The sequence below is a fragment of the Haliotis rubra genome, unplaced genomic scaffold (genome assembly GCF_003918875.1).
Source record: "Haliotis rubra isolate DU_JTF1 unplaced genomic scaffold, ASM391887v1 Scf1127, whole genome shotgun sequence".
In the NCBI taxonomy this organism is placed as follows: Eukaryota; Metazoa; Mollusca; class Gastropoda; order Lepetellida; family Haliotidae; genus Haliotis; species Haliotis rubra.
The window spans coordinates 260,010-287,483 of NW_025765034.1; the positions used below are offsets into that span (position 1 = coordinate 260,010).

General features: G+C 39.4%; 2 protein-coding genes across 2 annotated transcripts in view; both read right to left on the minus strand.

Annotated features, from left to right (window-relative positions):
* LOC124290840 (multiple epidermal growth factor-like domains protein 10) overlaps positions 1–26,321 on the minus strand; it is a 28,079-nt gene extending 1,758 nt beyond the window's left edge. The window contains exons 1-7 of the mRNA XM_046727686.1: positions 25,738–26,321; positions 25,183–25,392; positions 24,625–24,834; positions 24,381–24,512; positions 22,958–23,107; positions 22,580–22,729; positions 21,177–21,317 (exon numbers count right to left, since the gene is read on the minus strand). Of these exons, the coding sequence (XP_046583642.1) occupies positions 21,177–21,317; positions 22,580–22,729; positions 22,958–23,107; positions 24,381–24,512; positions 24,625–24,834; positions 25,183–25,225 (826 nt within the window). The 5' untranslated portion in view covers positions 25,226–25,392; positions 25,738–26,321. The remainder of the gene's footprint in view (positions 1–21,176; positions 21,318–22,579; positions 22,730–22,957; positions 23,108–24,380; positions 24,513–24,624; positions 24,835–25,182; positions 25,393–25,737) is intronic.
* On the minus strand, positions 8,537–18,145 carry LOC124290838 (receptor-type tyrosine-protein phosphatase alpha-like). Its single transcript, XM_046727672.1, has 16 exons — positions 17,939–18,145; positions 17,623–17,710; positions 16,996–17,072; positions 16,706–16,742; positions 16,403–16,503; positions 16,047–16,172; positions 14,538–14,683; positions 13,899–14,034; positions 13,173–13,319; positions 12,872–12,893; positions 12,684–12,715; positions 12,065–12,184; positions 10,852–10,968; positions 10,450–10,583; positions 10,028–10,160; positions 8,537–9,432 (listed from the first exon to the last, which is right to left on the minus strand). The coding sequence occupies exons 1-16, from the start codon at positions 18,038–18,040 to the stop codon at positions 9,361–9,363; spliced, it is 1,590 nt and encodes a 529-aa protein (XP_046583628.1). The 5' UTR covers positions 18,041–18,145; the 3' UTR covers positions 8,537–9,360.
* Positions 26,322–27,474: the final 1,153 nt, after the last annotated feature.

A 27,474-nucleotide genomic window follows, 5' to 3' on the forward strand; every position in this document is an offset into this window, starting at 1 on the left:
CAGAGACACAAGAAGCGCCAGTAAAATCAGAGATACAGATGACTCTAGACAATAGAGGCAATGGCTGTCAATGGCAAACTTCAACATGCGAAGTGATCACGGTGATAGGAACGTAGTCCGCAATTTAAATGCATGGAATGTGTGTTTTCCAAGATTAGCTGTTATTTCATTATGACATAACATAAGCCGCTTGAACCTATCGAGAGATAGCAATTCCCCAAAATATTTTGGGATAAGATATTTTCTGAGATCATCGTAAAATGAACAGTCTAAGACTCCGTTTCTATCACAGGACCATATACTATCATGAGACAGTGGCTGGAGCACTTAAGAGAGCACAAAGAATTTCTGTACACTTTCACTGGAATGCTTGTGAGATCGCTCTCAAACTGGACAGTTTTTTCACTTATAGAATGTTAATTTGGAGAACCTGTTTAGGGTATCACACCAAATCTGCTTTGAATATCAGTACATCTTTATTTAAAAGTTTGAAGAAATAACTGGGTATTTATAGTGTCCTGATTGATCCACACTGAGCCGAAGCCATAAGAAAAAAAGTAACTTGTTTACATTCAAACCCCAACACTGAATGTCTCTATTTGTAAGGCCCTTTTCATACAAATAAACATGCTTCAAAATAATATTGCTATGCTGATAGACGAGTCTTACCCAATACTTGATGACTTTTATGTAATGGTTTACTTTTATGGAGTAGCGTCCAAGCTTGCCCCGTTGACCTGTTTCTGTTCTGTACCAAATGTGCTTAGTACTTGATGGAATAGGTTCTGCACAATTTAATTTAATTTAAGTACATTAATCAGCTGTGCACCTCGTTTTAAGGGTATGTAACAAGTGAGGTTTGGTTCAGGATACATCGTGATAGGCGGTCGGTGCAGCTTACCCTCACGTGCATCACAGGACTTGCTGCAGTTAGACCCGTTCTTCCCGCTGAGACAAGCTAAAAGTTCAAGAAGCTGGAGCCAACGGCTGGAGGAATAGTGTAAATCGAGCTAGGGTCCATGCAGGTAGCAACAGTATCGTAAGTCTCAATGGTCCCTAGTATGGTGATCTACTTCAGTTGCTGGTGATCTTAGCTTGCTTTTATATTGTAATGTCCTAAATGGTAAATACTTTAAGTCACGTGCCTTCCCGGCATCCACCTGTGCATGATCCAGTGACGTCATTAACGGATAATTGCGTTTTACAGTTGCGAGAATAGCAGACCTATGAACATGCTGGTTCACACCTTACATCTCGGCAGTTTACAAGCACTGTACTAAAGATCCAAATGCTGACAATATTCTTTCTTAGTATTATGATAAATATGTTAATCATCGCGACAGAGAACATGTCATACGGGACAGAGTAACTATACATATTCGGCTTTCTTATTGAAAGGAGAAGAGCCACGGCAATGCAGTAAATGCCATACACCAATTAGTATTACAAGGGGGTAAGCACAGTAGTTGGAACAGTCAAACAAATACACGTGCGGTACGTGATGAGCGTTAACTTAGACCAACCCTTCTTATTCTCGGTGTTTCATTTAATGTGCATATCCCCTTGTAATACAAACCCATAATAGCGATTGATTGTTCAGTTGGCAAGGTAAAAGTATGAGGATTCGCAATCTTAATTTCACTTTATTCGATTTACTTTTTGTTTAAAATGAAATTCGTTGGTACGTTTTCAATGCAAGCAAGCTAAACTTGCAGTACAGTCTGTCCCCATCCATCCAGCATTGCATCTATCATCTGGACAGGCTCCACACCAGCACCATGTTTGATTCAAACGCCCAGACACAACAGCCTAGTGCATGTGAAAGACATGGGTTCAGTTACTTTGAAATGTAATTAATTAAATTACAATTACTTTGATTTTGCTCAATTGCAATTGCAATTACAATTACACCTTAAATTAAAATGTAATTAATCATATTACAATTACATTACCAATCATGTATTAAAGCGGAATTATAAAGATTCATATTACATATATACACATTAAAGATACTACCACTGCTTTTTCCTGGTACTATCGTTGCTGTTTTTGTTGTTTTAACACCCTTTATTCACCTTTATTTTGCAAGAAGTGCGCCTCTTTGGAGTGTAGGAAATTGCATATTGAGTGCATTGCAACAATGAGTTTTTGTCTATTTTAGCCATATCGTGACTAAAACAAGTTATAAATTCACGAAAAACTGAGTTGAATTAAAAGATACCTGTCGACGATGGACAGTAACAGCAACTAGAATACCACAGAAAATAATTTATAAACTAGCACATATTTTTAAATTGTATTTCTATTTTGAACAATACCATCAACTGAAGGTAGATCACCATACAAGGGACGAATGTGCTATATATTGTTAAAAATAAATTATCTTGACGTACATTTAATGGACTCTGTGTGTTTTAATAAGTGCCACTGTATATCTTCATGCTAAATAATAACAGTAAATTAAACTATGGGTTCAACTTTCGAGGTACCATTTACGTTTGCACATGATATGAATATGACTTGAATAAACAAAATTCAGATATCCTAAATGAAGTAACACCAATGACAGAACTTTCAAATATGCCATCTACATTCTGTACTTTCCTTCTATTCGCATCTCTTATCACATTCCATCACAAGGGATAAGTATTTCTATGTAAAAACTGTTAAGGATCTTTTTAGTACTGTTAATTTTCATTTAATTATTGCATTTTTAAAAGAAATAGAATTATTAGATACATTTTGATGAATAGTTTGTAAATAGATATATCTTTTATTATTGGTAGTTTGGATTAGTAACTGAGATTATTAGTGGCTGTACCCTCAAAGGGGGTTGAAGTATTGTAAAATTATTGTCCTCCGTAGAGGGTACGTAAGTACGGAAGCGTAGCAGGGCCACGGTGAAATTTTTTTTGGGTCTTACTATCTCCTACGTAGGACTTAGTATCTCCTACGTAGGACATAGTATCTCATGTAGGAGATGATCGATGTACGTTTATATGGATTAATCTGAAACGGTCGACTTAAAGCCCCAGACACACACACAATCTCCTGGTTCACTGATTCAGTCACTGTAAGAGTCTACAGTCATTCGTTTCATTCACTATTAGAGTCTACAGTTATGTGTTTCAATTTACTATTAGAGTCTACTGTTTCCTTTACTATTAGAGTCATGTGTTCAACTTTTACTATTACGCGTTGCAGTTAGTTCACTGTTATATGTTGCACTTTGTTACACTTTACTATTATGCATTGGGTATTTCAGAGGTCGTTGCACATGAATCATAATCTGCGTGTACAGACGTGTCTTAGAATATCGGTGGCAATCTATGTGTAAGTATCACCTTATATTTATACAAATAACTATAATGATAATTCTTTGCCTTTTTGAATTTCGTATTATTTTACGCCGCACTCAACACTTGTCCACCCCAGTCAAGTCAACCTGTAAATAATTACGAATAAAACCGCAAACGAGCGTCACATCCGATCCAATCTAGCCCCATCAAGACAAGCAACAACTTGCGGAGGTCGTGTTATAACCCGAGTTTCATATCACAACCTCACCCCAACCATCCCACCCACCTCTGTGTGTGTGTGTGTGTGTGTTTGTGTGTGTGTTTGTGTGTGTGAATAGATGTATGTATGATAGATTAAACATAACCATACCCAAACCTCCATAACTGCAATTAGAACAGGGTCCACGTCACCCTAACGTAATACACACACAATAACACTGTATAGTAACACTGCGTTAGTGTCATGAATATTCACTGACTCACATTTCGACTATCTAACGTCCTGCATAACCAAACATTTCTCAACTTAATAACCATCCTTAAAAAGGATATATTAAGTACTACGTAGGAGATAAGGTATGCCCTACGTAGGAGATACTAAGTCCTACGTAGGAGATAGTATGTCCTATGTAGGAGATACTAAGTTCTACGTAGGAGATATTAAGTTCTAGTTTTCACCGTGGCCCTACTACGCTTCCGTACGTAAGTCCCAAAATAGTTCAAAGTAAATTTAAACCTACCACTATCTTTAATCGTAGCATATATGCTATTTCAATTTATGGCTAGATTATCTAAAATTGCCAATAGCTGAAGGGATTGTATAAATCCAGTTAGGGTCCATGCAGGAAGCAAATGTGCTGTAAGTCCCCATGGTCCCTAGTGTGATGATCTACTTTCAGTTGTTGGCGACCAATAGCCTGTTTTTATATTGTCTTGTCTTTTATATTTCAAGTATTTTAGATTTCATAACTAGTTTTAAATGTATTTCTGTGATAATCTGGTTGTTTTACTGTCCTCTGCAGACAGGTAAGTATATTTGCTAACTTTCCTTATATTCATTTATATATGTACAACGTTCTCACTCACTCACTTACTACATATTTCAGTCCCATATGTATCTAAATATTTGAGAGTGACTGAAGTAGGCAGGGGCAGGCTTCATCACAAGAAAAGCGGGATCAGTATATATTATGATGAAAATGCTTGATTTAGGGTTGGGTGGTTGGTTTGTCGTTTAACGCCGCACTCAACTTTATTCCAGCAATGTATGGTGGCGGTCTGTAAGTAATCGAGGCTGGTCCAGACAACCCTGTGATCAACAGTATGAGCATCATTCTACGCAAATGGGATACGATGACATGTGTGAACCAAGTTAGCGAGCCTGACCATCCGATCCCGTTAGTCGCCTATTAAGACAAGTATGGTTTACTGAAGACCAATTCTAACCCGGATCTTCACAGGCCTTGATTTAGGGAATTGTAGATGTTGAACAGTCGAACATTGCATGTAGTGAATGTAAACCCGCCAGTGAAGATGGATATTTGTAAAATACATTACGTAAGTTGTCTTTAGATGAGCATGGGCTTGGATTACACGTTTTTGTAAACATCACTCTTATTTCATTTAACTTGAACACGAAATAGAAAGTAAAATCGCCAAGTGTTAAAATCAATTATTGTATTACAACGACGGGCGGGGCGCCTAATAAAAAGGGCAGAGCACTCTGGTAGAAATGCCTTGGGGAAACACTAGTCGTGGATCAACACAAACTCGAAGTAGCAACTGCTCGCTTCCCTTTTCATTTACACAATATGAAGCTGACAGTCTCATCAGCCGGTCTCTCTCATTAGGCTTCCCCTCCACATAACCCTTCTCCATTTCATTAGTTCACGCTATATCAACCAGGAAGGGAATGCTACATCAAATGCCCAAGAGGTTTTATTAGACCAGGAAGCTGAGTGTACACTTCACAGATAGGTTTTGTGTTGTGATATATGTGTTATATATATATATATATATATATATATATATATATATATATATCATGAATCGATCTCTCGTGTCACTCCATTGTTTTGATTCGGACCAGGAAGATGCCTTCGTTTGTATCCGTCCAAGACTATATTATATTGTAAAGTATTATGATACTAACTATATGACTACTTAATTGTCGTAAAATACCATGTGTCACTGCTCAAAATGGCAATTTCGCGACAAAAACTACAACGCAGTGTAAATCGACAAACCCGTAGAAAATAATAGCAAGGAAAATATAGATACTGTTTAAAGAGCGAGTGAGTGAGTGTTAAGATTTTAAGTCTCATCGGCAGTATTTTAGCCATAACGTGACAAAAACGATTTATAAATTCATAAGACATACAGCTAGATTATATTAAAAAAACTGCTAACGACAGTAAAACAACAAGAAAATCACAGATATGAATATAAAAGTGGTATGTAAATCTAAAAAATGTAAAGACAGGCTATGCCTAGTCAATAGTGAGTGAGTTAATATTTGTCGTCACATCCGCAATATTTCAGCCATATCGTGATGAGAACAATTAATTATCGGTATACACGATTCACTATAAATACGGGCTATACATGTAGATCACCAGCAACTGAACGTAGATCACCATACTAGAGACCATGGGAACTTATAGTACTTTGGCTACCTACATGGACCCTAGGCGGATTTATATCATCCCCTCAGCCGCTGGTGATTGTAGTTAAATTTAGCCATAACTTAAAAACACAAAAATACTGCGTTTTAAGAATTCTGTACGTTTAATTTACCTTGAATATTTTGGGACTTACGTACATCCACAGGAGGACAATAATTTTAAAATATTTCAACCACCCGTGAGGGTACAGCCACTGACAGCTTGTCAATAAGTGAAGGCCGATCACCATACAAGGGACCCTGGGACTTAAAGTAGATTTGCTTCCTGCATATCTTCAGCTATTTGCAAGTTTAGACACTCAATGTTAAAAAGTGACATTAGTGACATTTGCCATTTACCCTACTATCTAGGGTAAAGGGCAAAATACCCTTGAAAATAATGTCAATGGACGACTGATGACACCAGGTATGATTGAGTACATGTGTGTTATTTCTTGAGGATTGTATGAGAGAATCTTGAACATGACCGAACCTATATTCATACGACCATAGTTATCATCACCCCAAGTTTTAATTGTTCATTTAATCAGATAGTAGGCTAAATTGAGGTTTCAATAAGTTTATTTGCTATATACGTTAATATATTCGTACTATAAAAGATATGGGCTATTGCGATACTTTTTGCCTTGTGTGTACATAAATGAGGTAAAGCCAACAGGAATGCAAAACACATTTTTATTCATCATTTATATTTATTAAAGAAAAAAACCAATGACACAAATGTGGTGCATGTCATATAATTAATACTGTGTTAAAATACTGTAGATGTTTATTAATAAAGCTAAATTACAAAAGGAAATCTGCTGCAAGTGGTTCATACAGACATCACTAAAATACATACATATAGAGATGAGAGATCAAATAACAGTTTAAGCGTGGCACTCTAGATCTACTAACAGAAGGAAACAAATGAATATACACGCACGCACGCACACGCATACATATATATAGTTCACAAGTATACAGTTAGATTTAATTTATTAGACTGAAAAAAAACACAGAGCCACTTTCACTCCTACATGTTTCATTAATTTCTTCAGGCAGTAAATTCTGAATTTTGAAATATCACAGATCCTGAATAAATACAGAGATTTACTCATTGAAGAAATCTCTTATGTAAGAGAGAGAAGTGGTAAGATAGGTACATGTAAGATGGAGATTAAATTCATTGATTTTGATCTGCCAGTTACTACTTTTCAGGCATATTCACAGAATTTGAAACTTCTAAACCAGAACGTCTTTGTGTTCTAAATATCAATATGTTATCGATCAGATACTTTATATATTAGCCCACTCAAACACATGTCTGTAGCTGTCATTTCTCCATCTTCTCGACAAACACATTACAGGCTCAGTATGCACAACATACACATATCACCCTCAAGATACACATGTGAACACTACAATATATTAATCTTCCAGCAACATTAGTAAAAACAGCTTACAATAATACTCACTCATTCATACTACAACTATCAATCGTTGATACAAACAATGCTTTGTAATGCGGGAGGTATATCAATTAGATCAGTTGCCGTATAACTGGAGAACTTGATCAAGTCATTAAACTCACTCACTCACTCACTCACTCACTCACTCACTCTCTTATTCACTCTCTCACTCACCCCCCACCCACCCACTCACGCACACACACAATCACTTACTCACTCACAAACCAACCTTCACTCACTCACTCACATCCCTTTTCAATCATTGCATTGAAACACAACATGTATAATATCGTGGGCCGACATCAGTTATTAAACTCCAAGAAAACTGTACAGAACATTTCATTCTACACTCACTCAATATCAGTTGCACAAATAAAGCTTTCAAATACAATGTAAATGCAAAGGGGATCAATTAGTAAACTCTAGAACAACTGTAGAAAAAAGAACACACAAAACATATTCAAATGCAGGCTCTATGTCTACCACGTATATAGACGTAGATTTACAATATACAAATACGCCCACACATATATACTGGTGCTCATTTGTTTTTATTTGTCATTTTATACTAATCAATATTTACAATGCATACATTTCATTCAAATACATATAAACAATTATTCACTATTGCCATCAAGCAAAATAATTTCTCCATAGTTGTAAGTTGATTCACAGATTCTCTCATTATCATACACCTCGGTAAGAATTGGTCTTCAGCAAACCTTGCTTGTAAGAGGCGACTAACGGGGTTGGGTGGTCAGGCTCGCTGACTTGGTTGATACATGTCATCGTATCCCAATTGCATAGATCGATGCTCGTGCTGTTGATCACTGGATTGTATGGTCCCGAATATTTACAGACCGCCGCCATACAGCTGGAATATTGCTAAGGTCGGCGTAAAACTAAACTCACTCACTCACTGTATACGTGATCAATAAAATCTGATAGTATCCACAATATATATTTTATAGCATGTATGACTATCACAATGGTAATCTTACTTCATATACACTAGATGGGATCGAATCACGGAATTGTAAGTTGTAGGAGCCATATGATGATATGTACCGTGTCTGTGGGGCTACATGTATGACTATCACAATGGTAATCTTACTTCATATACACTAGATGGGATCGAATCACGGAACTGTAAGTTGTAGGAGCCATATGATGATATGTACCGTGTCTGTGGGGCTACATGTATGGTTTGTTTGTTCGTTGTTTAACGCCGCACTCAGCAATATTCCAGCTATATTACGGCGGGCTGTAAATAATTGAGTCTGGACAAGACAATCTAGTGACCAAGCAGCATCGATCCACCCAAATGGGTCAGCGAGTCCGACCACCAAATCCCGTGACCAACAGCATGAACATCGATCTACCCAATTGGGAACCGATGACATGGGTCAACCAAGTCCGACCACCAAATCCTGTTAGTCTCCTCTTACAGCAAGCATGGGTTGCTAAAGACCAATTCGAACCCGGCTCTGTGGGCCTATAGGTTGTATACAGATTCACACACAAGGTCCACCACACCATATACGTACAGTATCTGTAAACAACGACTATATCTCACGGACACGCATTGCTCCATTCATTCAGAATATAGGTTTCACTGAATAGGCAATCTCGAAGCGAACAACTAAATGGACTGAGTTATTTCCCTTTACATAAACAGGCTTGACATGCGGGCCACATTGAAAATATGTGCCCGTTCCTTAACCAATCCAAAGTTCGATTTTCAATGCACTTTATAAAAACATATCGTGTCATGACAGCATATTTTCGGTTGTATACGAGATGAAAAAGTGATTGACCAAAACAACTACATGCAAGGTAAGATTAACTGTATAAGTATTAATACTGAACCGCAATATAGCAGAAGCAGCTGATATTCTGGATCTACCCGTGTCGCAGTTTCATTAGGCTAGAGATTGGCGTATATTCCAAGGTTCTCAATCTGAAGTTGGGCGAATTTCAGAGCACATTTGACGTCGGCCTAGAAAAAAATGGAAGACAGTGAATACATATCATTGATACCATTCACAAACTATTTAGAAATGCAATGCTCGATCCAGCTCATATTATGAATGATCAAGCTTTTCAATTAACGCTGCTTAGAATAGTATATCTGTAAGACGAGACCAACGTAATGCAGGTTGTACACTGAACGTTATTATTAAAGGTTTTACACCAAAGTTTCTTAATATCATAGGTTCTAGTATTCCATCTTCAATGTGAGTGAGTGAGCTGAAGTTTAAAGTCTCATCGGCAATATTTCAGCCATATCGTGACTAAAACAAGTTTTAAATACATGTTTATAAAAACATGTCAACGAGAATATCACAGTTTCAAGAAACTAACATCTCTCTTTCCAAATTAAGACAATACAGTATATAAATGGGCTATAGATCGCCAACAACTGAAGAAAGATCACCATATTATGGACTCCGTCTTCAGAGATCCAAAGGGTTGTACACGTATAGATGAAATTCGGTACTTTGAACAATATATATATTCCAGAAATGCGTTTTAATTTTCTATTAACATATCCAGTTTCATACTTTCTACATTGCGTATAAGCCAGATCTTACCTCCGTAAAGAAGGTTTGTCCTACTTCCCGGTAGAGACGTCGCATGTTGCTGATGACGTCCACTCTGCCGTCGTCCTGCAGTCTGCTGGCGATGTTCATCAGTAGGACCAGCAGACGCGACTCGCTCATGGAGCTACAGAAAACATGAGACGTCAAGGGCAGAGACAAGATGTCAAGGGCAGAGACATATTCACAAAGGAGCAGTGTTACCACCCCACATAGCACACTGCTATATGCACTTGCAAACAGCTGCCAACTGAAGATTTCACGAAGCAACATATGAGAGAATCATGCGAAAGTATGGCAATAGGGATGCATTCCACATCCTCGATTCCAAAACCTTCCCAAACCATAGCTATCCAGTGTATACAGATCACATGTAATTATACAGGTGGCAGCGAATGCCAGGTTCATTCACGTACTTGGAAATGATGGTGCATCGCCGTCGATTTGGGTCAGATGTCCACTGAAGTAAGCTTTCAATCATGACACCCACGTTAGGACTGTTGACACCGGTTTTCAGGCGATAGTGTCGTACTTCAAAACCTGAACCGTCCTGTAACAGGGAGTGAATATTAGGATGTCGGTCTGTGATTTTAGTATATGTTTGCTATATTTCAATCATGCACCGTTACACGAGTGAGTGAGTGAGTTAAATTTAAAGTCACATTGGCAGTATTTCGTGACTAATTCGTTATACGAAAACAATCCCTTTCTTACATTACATGAGGCATTGGGTGAACTAGTTTGATCACTACTGTTACATGTGGTCAGTGAATCTAACACTGCAGTTACTTTAACCTTTACCGAATGTTGCTGTTTACCTTCAAACTGCTGTTTATTGAGTCAAGTTTGATGTCGTCCGCTATGATGTTAGAGCTCTTAAGCGTGGCCGTCTGCCTGGCAGTGGCAATTGGATCGTTTCCAGTCGGCATACAACCCTGTAAGAGAAATGAAACAATCACCTATTTGAGCAGTAATGGTTCTACGTGTCTATCATATGTCTATGTAACCAAGGTTGATGATGTGTTATGAAGCTCACAGATGTAGGTTCACAGGCATCACCAACCCAGAGCCAACGGTGCAATAAATGAAGTTTACTTAAATAATAGCTCCTTTTAACTCCGTTTAACCGCGCACTTTACAATGTCCAGGTGTATTCTTTGGGTATAAGGAGGCTGGTCTGGGTGTATAGTCCGAGTATAAGAAGCCTGACCTGATTGTATGGTCCGAGTGTAAAGAAACGGACCTACGCGAATTTTCCGAGTGTAAGGAGGCTGATCTGGGTATATTTTCTGAGTATAAGGAGGCTGACCTGGCTGTATTGCTCGTGTGTAAGGAGTCTGACCTTGGTGTTGACCTAGCTGTATTGCTCGTGTGTAAGGAGCCTGACCTTGGTGTTGACCTAGCTGTATTGCTCGTGTGTAAGGAGCCTGACCTTGGTGTTGACTAAGCTGTATTACTCGTGTGTAAGGAGCCTGACCTTGGTGTTGACCTAGCTGTATTGCTCGTGTGTAAGGAGTCTGACCTTGGTGTTGACCTAAGCTGTATTGCTCGTGTGTAAGGAGCCTGACCTTGGTGTTGACCTAGCTGTATTGCTCGTGTGTAAGGAGCCTGACCCTTGGTGTTGACTCTGTGTAGGAGCCTGACCTTGGTGTTGACCTAGCTGTATTGCTCGTGTGTAAGGAGCCTGACCTTGGTGTTGACCTAGCTGTATTGCTCGTGTGTAAGGAGCCTGACCTTGGTGTTGACCTAGCTGTATTGCTCGTGTGTAAGGAGCCTGACCTTGGTGTTGACTAAGCTGTATTACTCGTGTGTAAGGAGCCTGACCTTGGTGGTGAGAGTCCTAGCTGTATTGCTCGTGTGTAAGGAGTCTGACCTTGGTGTTGACCTAGCTGTATTGCTCGTGTGTAAGGATCCTGACCTTGGTGTATAGTCCGAGCGTAACGAGGCTGACCGGGGTGCACAGTGCGAATGTAAGGACACTGGCCTGGGTGTACATTGAGTGTCTTGTACGAGTGTAAAGAGACTACTTACCTTAGAGGATTTTCCGAGTGTGATAACAGTGCAGCTGTTGCTATTACAGACGTGAGCCCATAGATTCTCCTTGTCCTCATCTGCCACCAGGAGGAAGAAACCATACCTGCACCTGTAGGACTTGAACACAATGAAACCAACTTAACACTATGTGATGGTGTGTAACTGCATTTTCTTTAGACGTTCATAATAGTTGCATAAAGCTCTAGAATACTAGAATACTAGAAGACTGTAGACGTATTTATGGAATAAGATAGTAGAATTTTTCAATTATGTAATATGAATAATGTTGAGGATGAACTACATTTTTCTCCAATCTGTCCTGTTTATACGACTCTACGAACGAAATACCTAAAGCCATATTATTATAAGCGTGCAAGTGTAAGAAAATTAATGTCATTGTTAGCAGATACTACCACATTATTATTACAGAATCTGGCAATGTGCATCTATTTCGCTATGAGCTTAAAAAAAGGGATTGTTATATAGAAAATAATTTGTAAATTACTTCTAACTATTCATGTACTACCGGCCTGTTGCCTTTTTAAGTACTGAATAAAGATTGATTGAAGATAGCAAACAATACAACATGTTCCATATACATGGATTTCTCACTCACTGGCATCAGTACTGTCCGCTTCTTCTTGGTTTCTAAAAACAACAACACTTTTCTGTAAGTTTGATCAGCTCAGTATGGATACACACAGAACAAGACAATTTTATATTGCAGTTGAAAAATAGTTTTGAATCCAAATTAAAATTTATGCTAATTACAGCAGTTCCGTATATTATTTTGTCCATACTTACTGACTGGAACAGACTCCAAAGCCTACAAGAGAAACGTCAAACATTGATGTTAGTATACACAGTTGTTTATGGTTCAGAATTTGTGCCTTGGATGTTAGTCCTATACTATGCATATATCCTATATCTAAATACACCATTGCATCTTTCCTGAGTATTCACAGCATATACTGAGTCATATCATACATATTATTCATGCCATATTTACCGAGGCTACGATTTTGTAGTCCATATTTTCATATATCCATCATATTCCAGCTTTGGGCAATACGTTCAACTGTTTAACCATCACAGTGTTCTTTACCTGTAGATGTTCCTCAACAGTTCTGTTCCCCAGGGCCACGGTGCCAAGGTTGATCAGGTCGATGTTCCTGATCGTATCCCCATCCACTGACGTATCGCCAGTCACCACAGCTGAAGTCACCGCCCGGTACACAAACCCGTACTGGTCCTGTGGATATGCGATTCAGTACCACAAATGCCATGCTACCACGAATAACGTTAGGATTTTCTGCTGTAGGACACAGTACAGATGTAACTGTAATGCTTGTATTTGTGGTCATTATCCCCGATTTGTGCGGAAACTAAATTATAAGGGACGTTGGGGTAGCTTAGTGGTTAAAGCGTACTCTCGTCATGCCAAAGACCAGGGCTCGATTCCCTACATGGGTACAATGTGTAAAGTCCATTGCTGGTGTTCCCCAAGGTGCTGTTGCTGGAATATGGCTAAAAGCGGCGTAAAACTAAACTCAGTCACCAAATTATAAAGAAAAGAAATACCATTCCCACTGAGTGTGCGGATAAGGGGGAGAAAGAATGATGCTTTGAGTTGCAGGCATATTCCATCTGTAACATTTACATTTTGAAAGAAGGAGCATCTGTCCATGCTACCGGGGCACGATGACACAAAACCATCCCGTCACAGAACCTCATGAGACATACTTGGAAACTACTCTTAGCAGGATCGCCACGGGAGAGAGAAGAAGCACCAATGTGATGATACTGATACATACTCAAACGAACCACTAACCGAAGTTTGTATCATGCCCTTCCTCTGCCCTCTCATGTTGGAGACGAAGCTGACGACGTCCACAGCGTCTTCAGCCGCTGCCTGATCCAGAAGACTCTCTATAGCTATGTATGTGCCTGTTCTTCCTATTCCAGCACTGAGCAGCACAAAGCAAATTTGAAAGTATATTAATGCAGAGTAAGGGGATTTATGAAAATATTCCTTCTGTATAAACATGGATCTTCCAGTTGATGTACCTTTTTGACACTTTTTGCCATGTTATTACCTGAGACGGCTATTGTGTTGGATTGAAAAAACAATTTTCCCAGTAATGTCTTAAAAAGATCAGACTGTTGAATGGAAATGGAAGATCCGGGTTAGAATTGATCTTCAGTAACCCATGCTTGTCGTGAGAGGCTACTAGCAGGACAGGGTGGTCAGGCTTGCTAACTTGGTTGACGAATGTCATCGTATCTCAGTTGCGTAAATGGATGCGCATACTGTTGATGACTGGATTGTCTGGTCTAGACTCGATTATTTACAGACCGCCGCCATATAGCTGGAATATTGCAGAGTATGGTGTAAAAATTAAATTCTCTCACTCGCTCAACAAATGCCTGCATTATATTGGTCGATCCGTCGGGAAAATGCACACCACACCTGCAGTGCACTATGATGGGTTCGGCGGGTCGGCCACAGATGCCTTTGACTCGCCACATGAATTCCAGCAGAGAAAACGCATTGGGTACGCCATGATCAGGCCATGAGGTGAAGTTGAAGTGGTAGATCTGTCGATTCATGGATTTCTAGAAACATAATCAGTATTGCCATACATTGATGGAGGTCTGTAAACAAGAAGGTCGAGTCAAGAAAATCTTGTAACTGGCGCATTTGGAGCAACACTTGATCATTAGTGTGTCGACAGTTATAGAAACATACACCATTCAAGTATAATTCATACATGAATACACATACATCCATACACAACATACGCATGTATAAATACTATGCACATCATAAAGGCAACTACACATACATACACGTACGTACGTACATACATACATACATACTATACATGCACACATACATACATACATACATACATACATACATACATACATACATACATACATACATACATACATACATACATACATACATACATACATACATACATACATACATACATACATACATACATACATACATACATACATACATACATACATATACATACATACATACATACATACATACATACATACATACATACATACATACATACATACATACATACATACATACATACATACATACATACATACATACGCACATTTATATCAGGTATAACTACTATATAAAATATTTATTACCGTTGTTAATTCAGCGTCAACACACACACACACACACACACACACACATACACACACACACACACATATATATATATATATATATATAAGGGTATACACGCCATACATGGTATTGGCATGTATACTGTGTGGGCATGTTCTCCTAATTGAAACGCAAAAGTAAACTTGGGAAATTAAATTGTGGAAGCAAATATACACGACACTACCTGTTACAATCTGGCCACAACTGTACTCACGATGCACAATAGGGTGAGGCACATACACTAGTAGTGGTTAGAGCGTCCGCCCGGAGAGCGGAAGGTCGCGGGTTCGATCCCCGACCGTGTCATACCAAAAGACGTTAAAATATGGTACTTGTTGGTCCCTGCCTGGCGCTCGGCATTAATGGGTACAAAAAGGACTGGTCGGCTCGGAGTCAGTATAATGTGTCTGAGTGGCGTATTCATGCTTCACTGCGGCATGATGTCTCAGTGGGCTAACACTATAAAATCAGCTTCAGTCTGGGCTAGTACAAACAGCCGCACATACACATACACACACATGCATGTTGTCATATGAGCGAAATATTCTCAAGCACGACGTTAAACCCAATTTCACCTCACCTCACATACACTATCAAGTTATAAGCATTTAAGGTAAATCAGAGTTCAATTTAACAGGAACTAACTCGATCTATTGGTCAGGTTGATACATTTCATCGTATTCAATTGCATAATTCGAGGCTTATGATGTCAAACTGTTAGCGCTGTCTTAAGGTTGGGTAAAGCGTACCATAACAAATAAGACGTGACAGTACCTTCTGTTTAGAGGCTGTCAACTTCCTGATCGTGAAGTCCGACAGTTCGTTCACTGTTTCCATGGTAACCGTAATGCCGCCATACTCTTGTGTTCCTTCCTCCGGCCAGTATTGTAAACACTTCATCTACGAATTACAACAGGCACATCTATTCTAAATCATAGCTCCAATGCTACATTGCAAAACTCGCATCCTTAAAGCTTCAAATTCAGTCGTAAAGAAACAGTTGCAATAAACAGTTTGTTAACCAAAAACTATAATTAAAAGACAGAATATTTCGGATAGTTATAATTAGAACATTTAGTATGAAAGATATATCTCAACATATCGCTACAGTTTACTTTTTAAATATTTACCCTTCCACCTTCGACTAAGCTGGTCACCATCACAACCACCTTAACACCCTCCTGCCAGATCATCCTCCAGAAGTCATCGACGATGTTGGGTTTGTAAGGACCTGTACCAAAGACACATCAACAAATCCACATCAGCAAGTACACTCGTAATGACACCATGTCCAAAGATCAAATTGGTCATTGTCTAAAGGCATTAAAATGACTGAAAGGATATGATAGATTCAATGTTTGTGTCGAACTGAAGGTAAAGCGTTTCTGTCACAAAACCAATGTATAGAAAAGCAAGGAACATGAATGTCATACCTTGAGCTGCTATGTAATACCGTTCTTTCTTGTAGCCCTGTAGAATAAAACACAATAAAAAGTATTCATATTTCCAAAGTCAAATATCATCATAAACTGAGCACATTCAGGAAGCCACGTTCCTGGAAAATCCTTGCAACATATTCAATGAAACATCTTTTACCTGATATTCATTCCATGTTTGGATACTTTTCGTAATTTGAGAAAAAAACTAAACGCCAGTTGTACATTGCACTTGATACTCTCTCAGGATTGCAGGTGTACCAACTCGACATCTCAGTTTAACTCACGTCCAGGAAGCTGGCGTTGATGTAGTCTCCCCTACGGCCATCACGGTCATCCTGCAGCATCACCCGGTTATGGTCATCTGGGTTAAATAGGAAATTAAGAAATAAACTGAAAGGCAAAAGAAACGTCATAATATGGAAATGACATTTAAGTATCAATGGAGTATTTGCACCTATTTTTTGTTAATATACACCGGAAGTCAAGTTTGAGGATAACATGAATCCTGGTCGTATAGCCTGTTTTGGCCAATAAAGGATTGTTTGAGAATGAGGTTTGAAATGTTTTTGTTTGAGAAAAGGGACGAGTTTGCACAAACACAGCATTGAAATCGAGATGCACGTTCTTAAATCGGTTCAAACAAAAAGCATTTCAAACCTCAATCTCAGACAATACTTTGTTTGACAATACAGGCTATACGACCACGATTCATGTTTTCCTCAAACTTGGCTTCCGGGATATATTTTGAAACAAATAGGTTCACATACTCCATTAATACTGAAATGTCACCAACATTACAACGTTTCTTTTGCCTTTCAGCATTACAAATAGCTGATCGATCCACATAACATCTATACACAGTTGGCAGTTTTACAATAGCATCTCTTGAAGTAGTAGCAAGTGTCCCTTACATGGGTAATATCCTTTAAATCGGTTCTTTTTCGTATTTTCAGGCTTTCTGGACTCTTCACACGGATGCACGAATCCATCGGGTAAACGCTGGAAAATAACATCATTTGGTGAGTATTTTTGTATTTTTTGCAGCTTTGAACAGATTATGGTAAATGTGAGACTAAATTTCAAAGAGGTGTTAGTTCAGCACTTCAATAAAGAACATTCTGTGTTGGAGCCCTCATTCATTATTCCGGACACGCCTACTGTCACATAACAAGGCATTGCATTGATGTTATTCAGGCATAGGACACTTGCAAAGGAAGATGCATTTACCTTAAATTCTTCCTCAACCATTTCTGAGTTGTCGTCCATGTTCCTGATGGTGGTCTCCAGGTCAGCAACAGGGACGACGTGTCTCGATGCAACATCTTCCATGTTGTAGTAGTTCACCTCAGGTATATCTGGTACTCTTCCTCCTCGTCGCTCTCTACCTCAAGAGCGTCAACACTTCTCTTGTCTGCATCAAGAGTGTCAACACTTCTCGTGTCTGCATCAAGAGTGTCTATACTCCCTGACTTTCCTTTTTTGGCTTTGACGTTGGGAGTCGCATAGATGGGGAAAGTGTCGACGTCCACGTTCATGTAAACGTTGTCATCACCTGAAAGATCATGTATCCATTGCAAGTTTACATCTATACATCAATCATGGTCGAAACTATCCCTGAAATATTACATTTTAGTAACTGGTCTGGATGCTTCTTCAAAGGATGCTTGTTTCATGGGAATCGTGATTAAATAGTGAAAGTAATCATTCAGGACACATGGTGCCACAACAAAAGGATACTGCACAGGTGGAACCATGGAAAGCAGCCACAACAAAACGCCACATAAGTTGCAGAAATCATTTACTAGTATTTTATAATGACATTTCTCCTCATTTTAATTATTTTTCGACAAAACGTTCTCGATGCTCTGATTATAATTTGGTAATTTGGTAATGTTTTCGTTATTTCAAGCCTTTTTAAAACCTCAAGTTTCAAGTTTGTTTGAACTTTCGCTGGTTTCGAGGGCGGATTTCTGAGGTCGCTCCAGACATGTTACTTCTTTAAGTTAAGTTTCATTAAACACACAAATTCATTATTATATTCTTCTTGCATTGGATATTTTTCTTGTTATTTCCCTAACCAACCAAATTCGAGAAAGTAATCGAAGTAACGAGTAAATCAAAAGTTTCAGACGAATAAAGACATAAACTCGTATGTTTAATTATTTACTTGTATTTCCGCATCACAAACATAAACATCTGTAACATTATTGTTTCAATATTTTAGTTTCCAGGTGTCTGGTTCTTAACATAGAATATAAAGATGACGTTCCTCTAAATGTAGAACGCAATTGTATCATTAGCAGACCCGTCGAAATCTGGGTTAGAATTGGTCTTCTGCAACCCATGCTTGTCGTAAGAGGCAACTAACGGGATCGGGTGGTCAGAATGGTTGACATATGTCATCGTATCCCGACTGATGCTCATGCTATTGATTACTGCATTGTCTGTTCCAGACTCGATTATTTACAGACTTGTCGCGCCCAATGCAAATTCATGTGTTTACATATACTTACCCTTCTGCCTTTCCTTTTGATTGAAGACGGCATGGTGACCTCTGACAGAGCTGGAATGTTTCCCTCGCCACCTGAAATCATGTTTAAATGATAACTGTATAATATTGTTGTTGTTCAGTAGTTGTATTAGAAAACTGTCAGCAACGTTTGCCCTTCATGGACTCCAAACAAAACATGAACCAGTGTGAATCAGTATTGAACACATAGACAGAAGTAGAACGTTCACCAGACCGAATTACATACTGAAGCAGACTTTCATTGACACAAATGCAGTGAAGGAGGCGGGCTGACTCACTTGAATACGAAGTATCTCTTGTGGACAAGCGTCACCCACCTAGTCACAATGATGTAATAGACTAGCTTAGCTCCCGTGAATGCATGGACACAATAAAGTAGAAACGCTTCCCGCACCTGAATACATTGACACAATGAGGTAGATACGCTTCACACACCTGACTGAATACATTGACACAATGAGGTAGACACGCTGCGCATATCCGAATACAATGACACAATGAACTACACACGCTTCACACACGTGAATACAATGATACAATGACACAATACAATACTTACTTCACACGCTTCACTCACCTGAATACAACGACAGCAATGATAACAGCGATAAGTAACAGGAGTAACGTTCCCACCACAGCGCCGGCGACAGACGATCCGTTGCCCACAGACTCTAGGTCAAAGAAGAAAGCAAACATTGTTCATCTGGCTTATGGTGCAAGTGTATGCACATAAGCAGAGGTATATTATTGAACATTCACCGACGCCATCTAAAACATTATGAAATTGATAACTTTCACTGATTTTGTAATCTGTTGATACGAACTAATGGTCGAACTTCAACCAATATATGTCAGGAGTGAGTGAAGGTGTTGTTTTTTTAAATTGCCATATCAGTATAGTACCATGTTTACGGGGTGTTCCTAGAGAAGGAACCGTAAGTGATTTCTTTGTTTATCCAATCCTTTATCCGTTATCAACAAAGTATAATAAAATATCAAACCTTTGCATTGTAATCCAGTGAAGCCTTCCAGGCAGCCAGAACCACATTCACCTGTCGTAGAGTCACAGGTAGTGTTGGTAGCACAGTGACCACACTCAATACACTCAGGACCGTGGAAGCCTGTGGTACAATCTGCAGCAATAAAAAATTTTAAGTCAGTCATTATTTAAAAGTAATAGTATAGTGATTGAATGCCGTCCTTCACAATGGATTACTATAGATAGTATTCGAATTTGAGAAAAGTGACGGACACAAGAAGAAGGAAGACACAGATGCGCTTGTCCTGTTTAATCGGCCAACAAACCGTTCGTCATAATGACCAAGGCTTCGGAAGCCTGTTATCATCAACATTCAATTCATCAATATCATAGGCATCCGTACAAAAGGATATCATCTTCACGCTTTACTTGGCGTTATTATGGATTCATGACCCTATAACAATTCAACGAAACTCCTTGGGTTTGTTTCTTCGTTGTTTAACATCGCACCTAGCAATATTCCAGCTATATGTCGGCGGTCTGTAAATAACCGAGTCTGGACCAGACAATCCAGTGAAACAGCATGAACATCGATCTACGCAATTGGGATACGATGTCTACTATTGAAAAATATGATATGCTACGGATACATTATCTACTCAAGATCAGTTTCGTTCCCATGTTTGTCGTAAGAGGGTGCAAGGCTCGTTGACATGTGTCATCGTATCCCAGTTGACTGGATCGATGCTCATGCTGTTGATGGCTGGATGTTCTGGCCTGACTCGATTATTTACAGACCACCGACATATAGCTGGGATATTGAAGAGCGCGGTGTAAACACCACGTCACTCAGTAGTAGAGATTGCTCTCGTACAGTCGTATGTTTCACATATCACTGTCATTCTCAGAGTGCATCATCTCACTCTCCTTAGCTACTACAGCACCTTGTTACTTACCAGAGCAGTCCGGCCTTGCCCACCTTTTGTCACATCCAGTGGTGCATCCCCCGTCAACCCTGGGGCAGCTTGAAGTACCGTCACAGTGTCTGTCATCGCACTTCTTCAGACAGTTGGGGCCGTATGTGCCATTGGTACATTCTGTAGCAGGTGGTTGCACACGCAATAATGGGAGGATATGCTCCAACACCAAAGTCAATGTTCAAACACTTTGATCCAACTTCGGCCTTTGTGGTGGACCTCATAATATTGATAGTGACTATATGATTCTACATAAAACGGCAAACCACAACAAACACGGTGGATCCACAACTCAGTGGATATGCATACAAATAAGGGTATGAAAAACTCAAACATCAACGTAACTGTAATTATATGAAGTACTCTTTGATAATATGCATATGATAATAATTCTGATGTTGCCTTCATGGTGTTAAAGGTACATCTATCTTCTAACATCTGAAGTACTCTTCGGTAATATGTTCCTAACGATAATACTTCTGATGTTGACTTTGGGGTTTTAAACGTATATGTCTTCTGACGTATAAAGTGAGTGAGTGAGTTAAGATTTCTAGTCTCATCGGCAATATTTCGGCTATAAAATAACTAGATTATATAAAGGTAGAGAATTAAAACAGGTAGAGAATTTAACCTGCATGTAACTGTAAAATTAAACACATTTTATGGAAAATACAATATAAAAAACCGGCTGGAGATCACCAGCTACTGAAGGTAGGTCACCATATCTAACATATGAAGTACTCGTCGATAACATGCTCCTAATGATAATAATTCTGATGTTGACTTCATGGTTTTAAAGATACACTTCTATCTGTGCAACTTAGGCACCATTTGACCACTACTGGCCATTTAATTGGGTGAAATTAAAGACCCACTTCAAATTATTTCGCTGTCATGTAACAGATATTAGTAACTAGTGAAATTAACTCAGGTACTGAAGTTAGGGAACTTAAAATGTTTCACACCAAAGTGAATCTTCAAAGTACCGAGATATAAGAGTGCGTGTAAGTTTGGATTGACACTGGTTTGAACAGTGTTTCGGACTTATCATGTCAGCTAAATGTGGGAGGAGACTCCTGGGGGATGCTAATGCTAGACGGTTTCCCCTTTGGTGAAAACCCCGAGCATAGCTATGAAGCTGGCAAAACCTAAACATAATCGGAACGACAACGGTTCCAACCACGTTATGATGCTTCTGATTATCACAGCGAATTGCGGTGCCTGGAACGATTGGGCACTCGTCCTCGCTTCTTAATTTAACGTTATGTGCTCCTCAATACCACGTTCAATGCGATGATGATAATATAATCACAAATGCCATGTGTCCGAATGTATTTGAAATTAATCTAATATTTCAAATGTTAGGTGTGGAATGTACCCACCTTCAGTGCATGTACCTCCCTTCCATCCAGCTTGGCATGAACCAGTGTCGCATGCCCCAGTCACATGATCACAGGAGGAAGTGTTGAGGGCACAGTGTCGTTCTCCACACTTTCGGCTGCAGTTGTTCCCATAGTGAAGACTGTCACATTCTGTTAGAGAATTTATATATAGACAATAAAGAAAACATTTCTGCGTATGTATCATAATGAAATCAGACAAGGACTTTTATTTCATATTAACAATGGATCTATTATAATAAAACAGTTTTCAAACGTACATTGAAATGAAAGAAAAGGTTGAATACACAATTTTGCCTTATGGGACAGTTAATGTTAATATGTTTCAGTCTGTTTCATTTCACGATGTACGTGTCTCACTTTGTGTGCAGTCAGATTCTCTCCATCCAGCTCGACATCCACTGTCACATGACCCGCTGCGGGGATCACATGACGAACTCTCACTGATACAGTTCCGGTTGGAGCAGGATTTGTTGCAGTTTATACCATATGACGACCCACGGGAGCAGCCTGGAATAATCAACTTATCGTTATAATGTTGGCAAGGTAAATACACATGGAAGTGTCAGCTCCATGTCCTGAACCTAAGAAATGTAAGTTGTGTGACTTGCGATGCTGACAGAGAGATAAATGTTTTAGAGGAACTTCTATCTAAATATTCACTGTCTCTTTTCCCGTGAAGGAACAAGCCCCACAAGGGGTGTAAGTGTTCAAGCGTTGTGTGTGCTACGCAGCCTGCCAGGGTGGCACCACACAGTCAATATGTTTATGGTTTAAGTTTCCTTAAAAGCGAACGTGTGTTTGCAACATATTTTTGTGTTTTTCAAACAGTTAAGATAGAGTGAGATATAGTCGCTCGGTCAAGACGTGTTCAGCCCTGAGCGATGTCTGGAACGAAGCTACGGTTGGTGATAGTCTGATTGTTGGTGGTATGCCGTTTCACATAATGACTGTCCTAGGAACGAAGCTTTGTATGAAGGGCTCTCATTTCCCCCTTAATTGTGCAATGTTGTTATTAGATGATCCTCTTGTGCGATAGTCAACTCCATGGATATATATGTGGAGATCGGTAGCAATGATGTTGTTTATAACCTTGTAAAAGAAGGTGGCTCTGGCCCTAGCTCTCTTAAGTTGTAGGGTTTCCCATCCAAGATTTCTTTTTTAAAATTCTATTCTATTTAAATTTCCTTATTGTCTGTCTGTTGGGATGGGTATATGAAACACCTGATATCATTTATACTAATTGTGTAAATAACATCGATATGTGTTATCATGATCTGTTTGATTGGCATTTAGAAGTTGGTGACTAATAAGAAAGTAAGATTATTTATGGATAACAGCTTTTTTTATAATTTTTGATGCGACGCTTCGGTATGGATTCTTATACCGATTGAGTGACAACGGTATAAGAATCCATACCAAAACGTCGCATCATATATAATAAAATAAGTTGTTATCCGTAAACAATATCAGTTTCTTATGTGTTATCATTGATGATATATTGAACATACGTACACGCACAGGTAACAGGCACACAGAGATAGATAGATAGATAGCCAGATAGATAGATAGATGATGGATGGGAGATGGAGATGGACAGACGCACGGTTTGTTAGGAGGATGGATGGTTAGATATATGTGTATGTATTTACATCACAGAGAGAGAGAGACTCACAGAGAGGAGGGAGAGCTGGGGTAGAGACAAACAGGCAGAGAGGAAGGATATGTGTGATTGATATTGTGATTAAGCAAGGCAGGTGGCAAGTCAGTTCATGTTGCCTACGTGTGGAACAGTTTTGCCCCTTCCAGCCTGGGCGGCAGTCACCGGGACACTTCCCTGTCACGTGGTCACACGTTGAGTTCAGGCAGTGACAGAACTCGCTACAATTAGGGCCGAAAGTTCCTTCTGAACAAACTGGAAAATAGAATACAGTGTCACAATGTGGTACACATTTTGTCACAGATATTTCTTTATATTTCATAACAACAATATATAGTATGAAAGTAATTGAAGGAATAACACCTACCATATATCTCCACCTCGCATATATTTAGGGAATCATCCAGTGAAGGAGCTCTGCCTGGGTTCCTGATGATGAAGAATCTCCCTTCTCCGTTACATGTCAGGTCTATGACGTCAGAGATGTCCTTGGGATTCGATGGAAAAGTGTAGCAGACGTCTGTCGAGTCAGGGCTTAGTCCAACAGAGATGCTGCAGTTTGCCAGTCTATGCGGATCTTTAAATGTGCCAAGAGTTTAATGACTAATGAGCCTCCCAAAACCTTTTAAATTTTTAACATGTCCAAAAACGGTTTAAAAGTCTTAACATGCCATCTGAACCTTAGACATAACACAACGGTATTAACCATGCTAAACTTAGTTAAATGTTCACATTCAAAAGCATCCTCAGCAATCGGCTGGCTGATGTGGTAATGTAACTTAAGATAATATTAACAGGCAGATACATGTTTGACTTCTACGAAGTGACGCACTTCTATGCTTTGATTATCGGTATTGTCATATTTTTCAAAGAAAGAGAGTCACAGAGAGAGTCTCAGCATTGCTATGGGGTGATAACGACTTACATCCAGCCCTGTTGTAGATCCTGACGGAGTTTATTCTGTACATAGTAGCCAGGTTCACCCACCAGAAGGTCGGGTAGTCACTTGAATGATAGCAGGAGCGGTTGTTTACGTCCTGGTCTCTGTTCCCGTCCACAGCTTTCTCTGGAGTCCAACCTCTTGAGAGGTATGCGTCTCCTGAACCTGATGCTTGTTTTCCGTAGGCAACATTTTCTGAAAGATTTCAACTGTTTAATGAACTGGAAACGGTATGTTTGGTACAATCATTAAATGGACGCTTACACAATATGAGTGTTTAATACATGCGTTATCTTATTAATGAAAATGCAATGAGACTCACCAAAAGGGAAACAGGATCTCCAACCCTTCTATGACAAAACTTGTTTCAAAGGTTTAATTAAAGAAACAAAGAGTTAAATTAAACTTACCGAATGCCTTCGGAAGAATATTTAAAATGTAGTTTATTGTATAATCGGATTGATGACAACTGCAAGTCTCGAAAACACAAACCAAATGCCCTCCAGACAAATGACATCTGTAGGAGTTATCCCCACTTACTCTTTTGACAGAGTGACCCATGTCCTTCCCTCCATCCAACATCACAGGCGCCAGCACAAACTCCTGTTGTACTGTTACAAGACGAGCCGCAGTTGCAGGAGTAGCTACAGGAGTCCCCAAAACGTCCTTGTGGACAGGAACCTTACACATATAAAGAGAAGTGATAACCAAAATTACAAGAGTCCCCATTTTTTTCTTTTGTCAGATAACAGAGATATGGAGAGAGGTGAAATTTGAAAATGACAGTCGTAGTTTTGGTAGAAGATTGGAACCTGAGCCCACTAAAAGCAAATGTGTCTTGGTGAATACAGGGTTAACGTATGAAACAGAATACTCAAGCTGCTTACAAACATAAATTGTCTGTGGCAAACTTCACATTCGATGTGGATTCGGTAAGGTGCAACTGCCAACAATTCACGTTTATCTTTGTCATCGAAATTTGTTTTGCCATCAGAAACAAATTGTGTTGTGCTCCCCTTTATGTCGAGTCTGTCAGCCATGCATCAGAACACATACTTCCAAGCACCTCATGCACATCAGGTCCATGACTACATGACCCTGTTCGTTCATCGTGACATTGGGGTCCTGTTGGAATTATCCCATGCACGGGGAAATATATAGGATATTTATATAGTGCACATGTCCACGCAACTAGTGCATGCTCAAGGCGATGGTATTTTTCCCTCTATCATCGGATGTCAATCTCAACGGCACATCGTATTATCAATCTCAACACCCTTGGTAGTATACAACTCTTGCAGCCACTAGGTGCACAGAGTTATTGTGGCTTTCTCATCCTAACGAGGTCCTGTTACAATTACCCCATGCACGGGGATGTGTCAGTCTATATTATATTATCATCAAAATTATATCCTTTGCAATTTTTCAGCGGTATGTAATTTAAATCATATCAAACGGAGCTACAGTTCTCAGTAAATGAGCGATATTAAGATTTCAAACCACAAAGGAAATATATACTAAAGGAAAAAAGTAACTGTGCATAACACAAAATTGCATAAAATAAAAGTTCACCTGAAGTTCACACACATGGTATTAAAATTGAAGAATGGTTGATTATTCTCTAGCTTCTGAATGTTGAGGAAAACACGTAAATTTCAACCTACATTGTGCCTACGTCATTCTACGGTTTACATAAAATCAGCGTCTCCATGCCGTGGGTATGATGGAGACTGGAATTGCACAAAATGAATCAGAAGAGGCCAGATATTTTGGTGTCCATCGAAACACGATCTCATCTCCATGGAGACGTTTTCAACATAATGGGAACACGAGAGATTTGGATCAGACCGGCCGTCAACGTTTGACGTCACATCAGCAAAATAATCACATTCTTTCTGACCCATCTGAAGAATCGATTCCAGACTGCCAGTTTGACTGCTCGGACCATTCCTGGAACCGACGGAACCAACTGAGGGAGCAAAGCATCTGGTCCCAACAGCCTGCAATACGTCCGAATTTGCTCCAACGTCACCGACAGGCACGTCTTGCCTGAAGCATGCATCATCTGCGATACAGGAGACAAGATCGGGTCGGTGTTTTGTTCATTGACGCGTCGAGATTTCATCTGGACAGCTCAGATGGCAGCGCACAGGGGTTTACAGAGGGCGGGGTGAGCGGTGTGCTGACGCGTGCGTTGTTCAACGTCGACAGTTTGGTGGCGGACGTGTTATGGTATGGGAACTCAGTAAACCTCATGGTCGGACACAAATTGGCATT

Excerpts from the sequence above, each read along its gene's own strand:
- LOC124290838 (XM_046727672.1), bottom strand. The coding sequence starts at position 18,040 with ATGGAAGATGTTGCATCGAGACACGTCGTCCCTGTTGCTGACCTGGAG. Across the intron at positions 17,073-17,622 it reads ATTTAAAGGATATTACCCAT|ATGACCATAACCGGGTGATG; the intron begins GTAAGGGACACT and ends TATTTAACCCAG. Across the intron at positions 12,894-13,172 it reads CTGTTGAGGAACATCTACAG|GCTTTGGAGTCTGTTCCAGT; the intron begins GTAAAGAACACT and ends TTTCTCTTGTAG.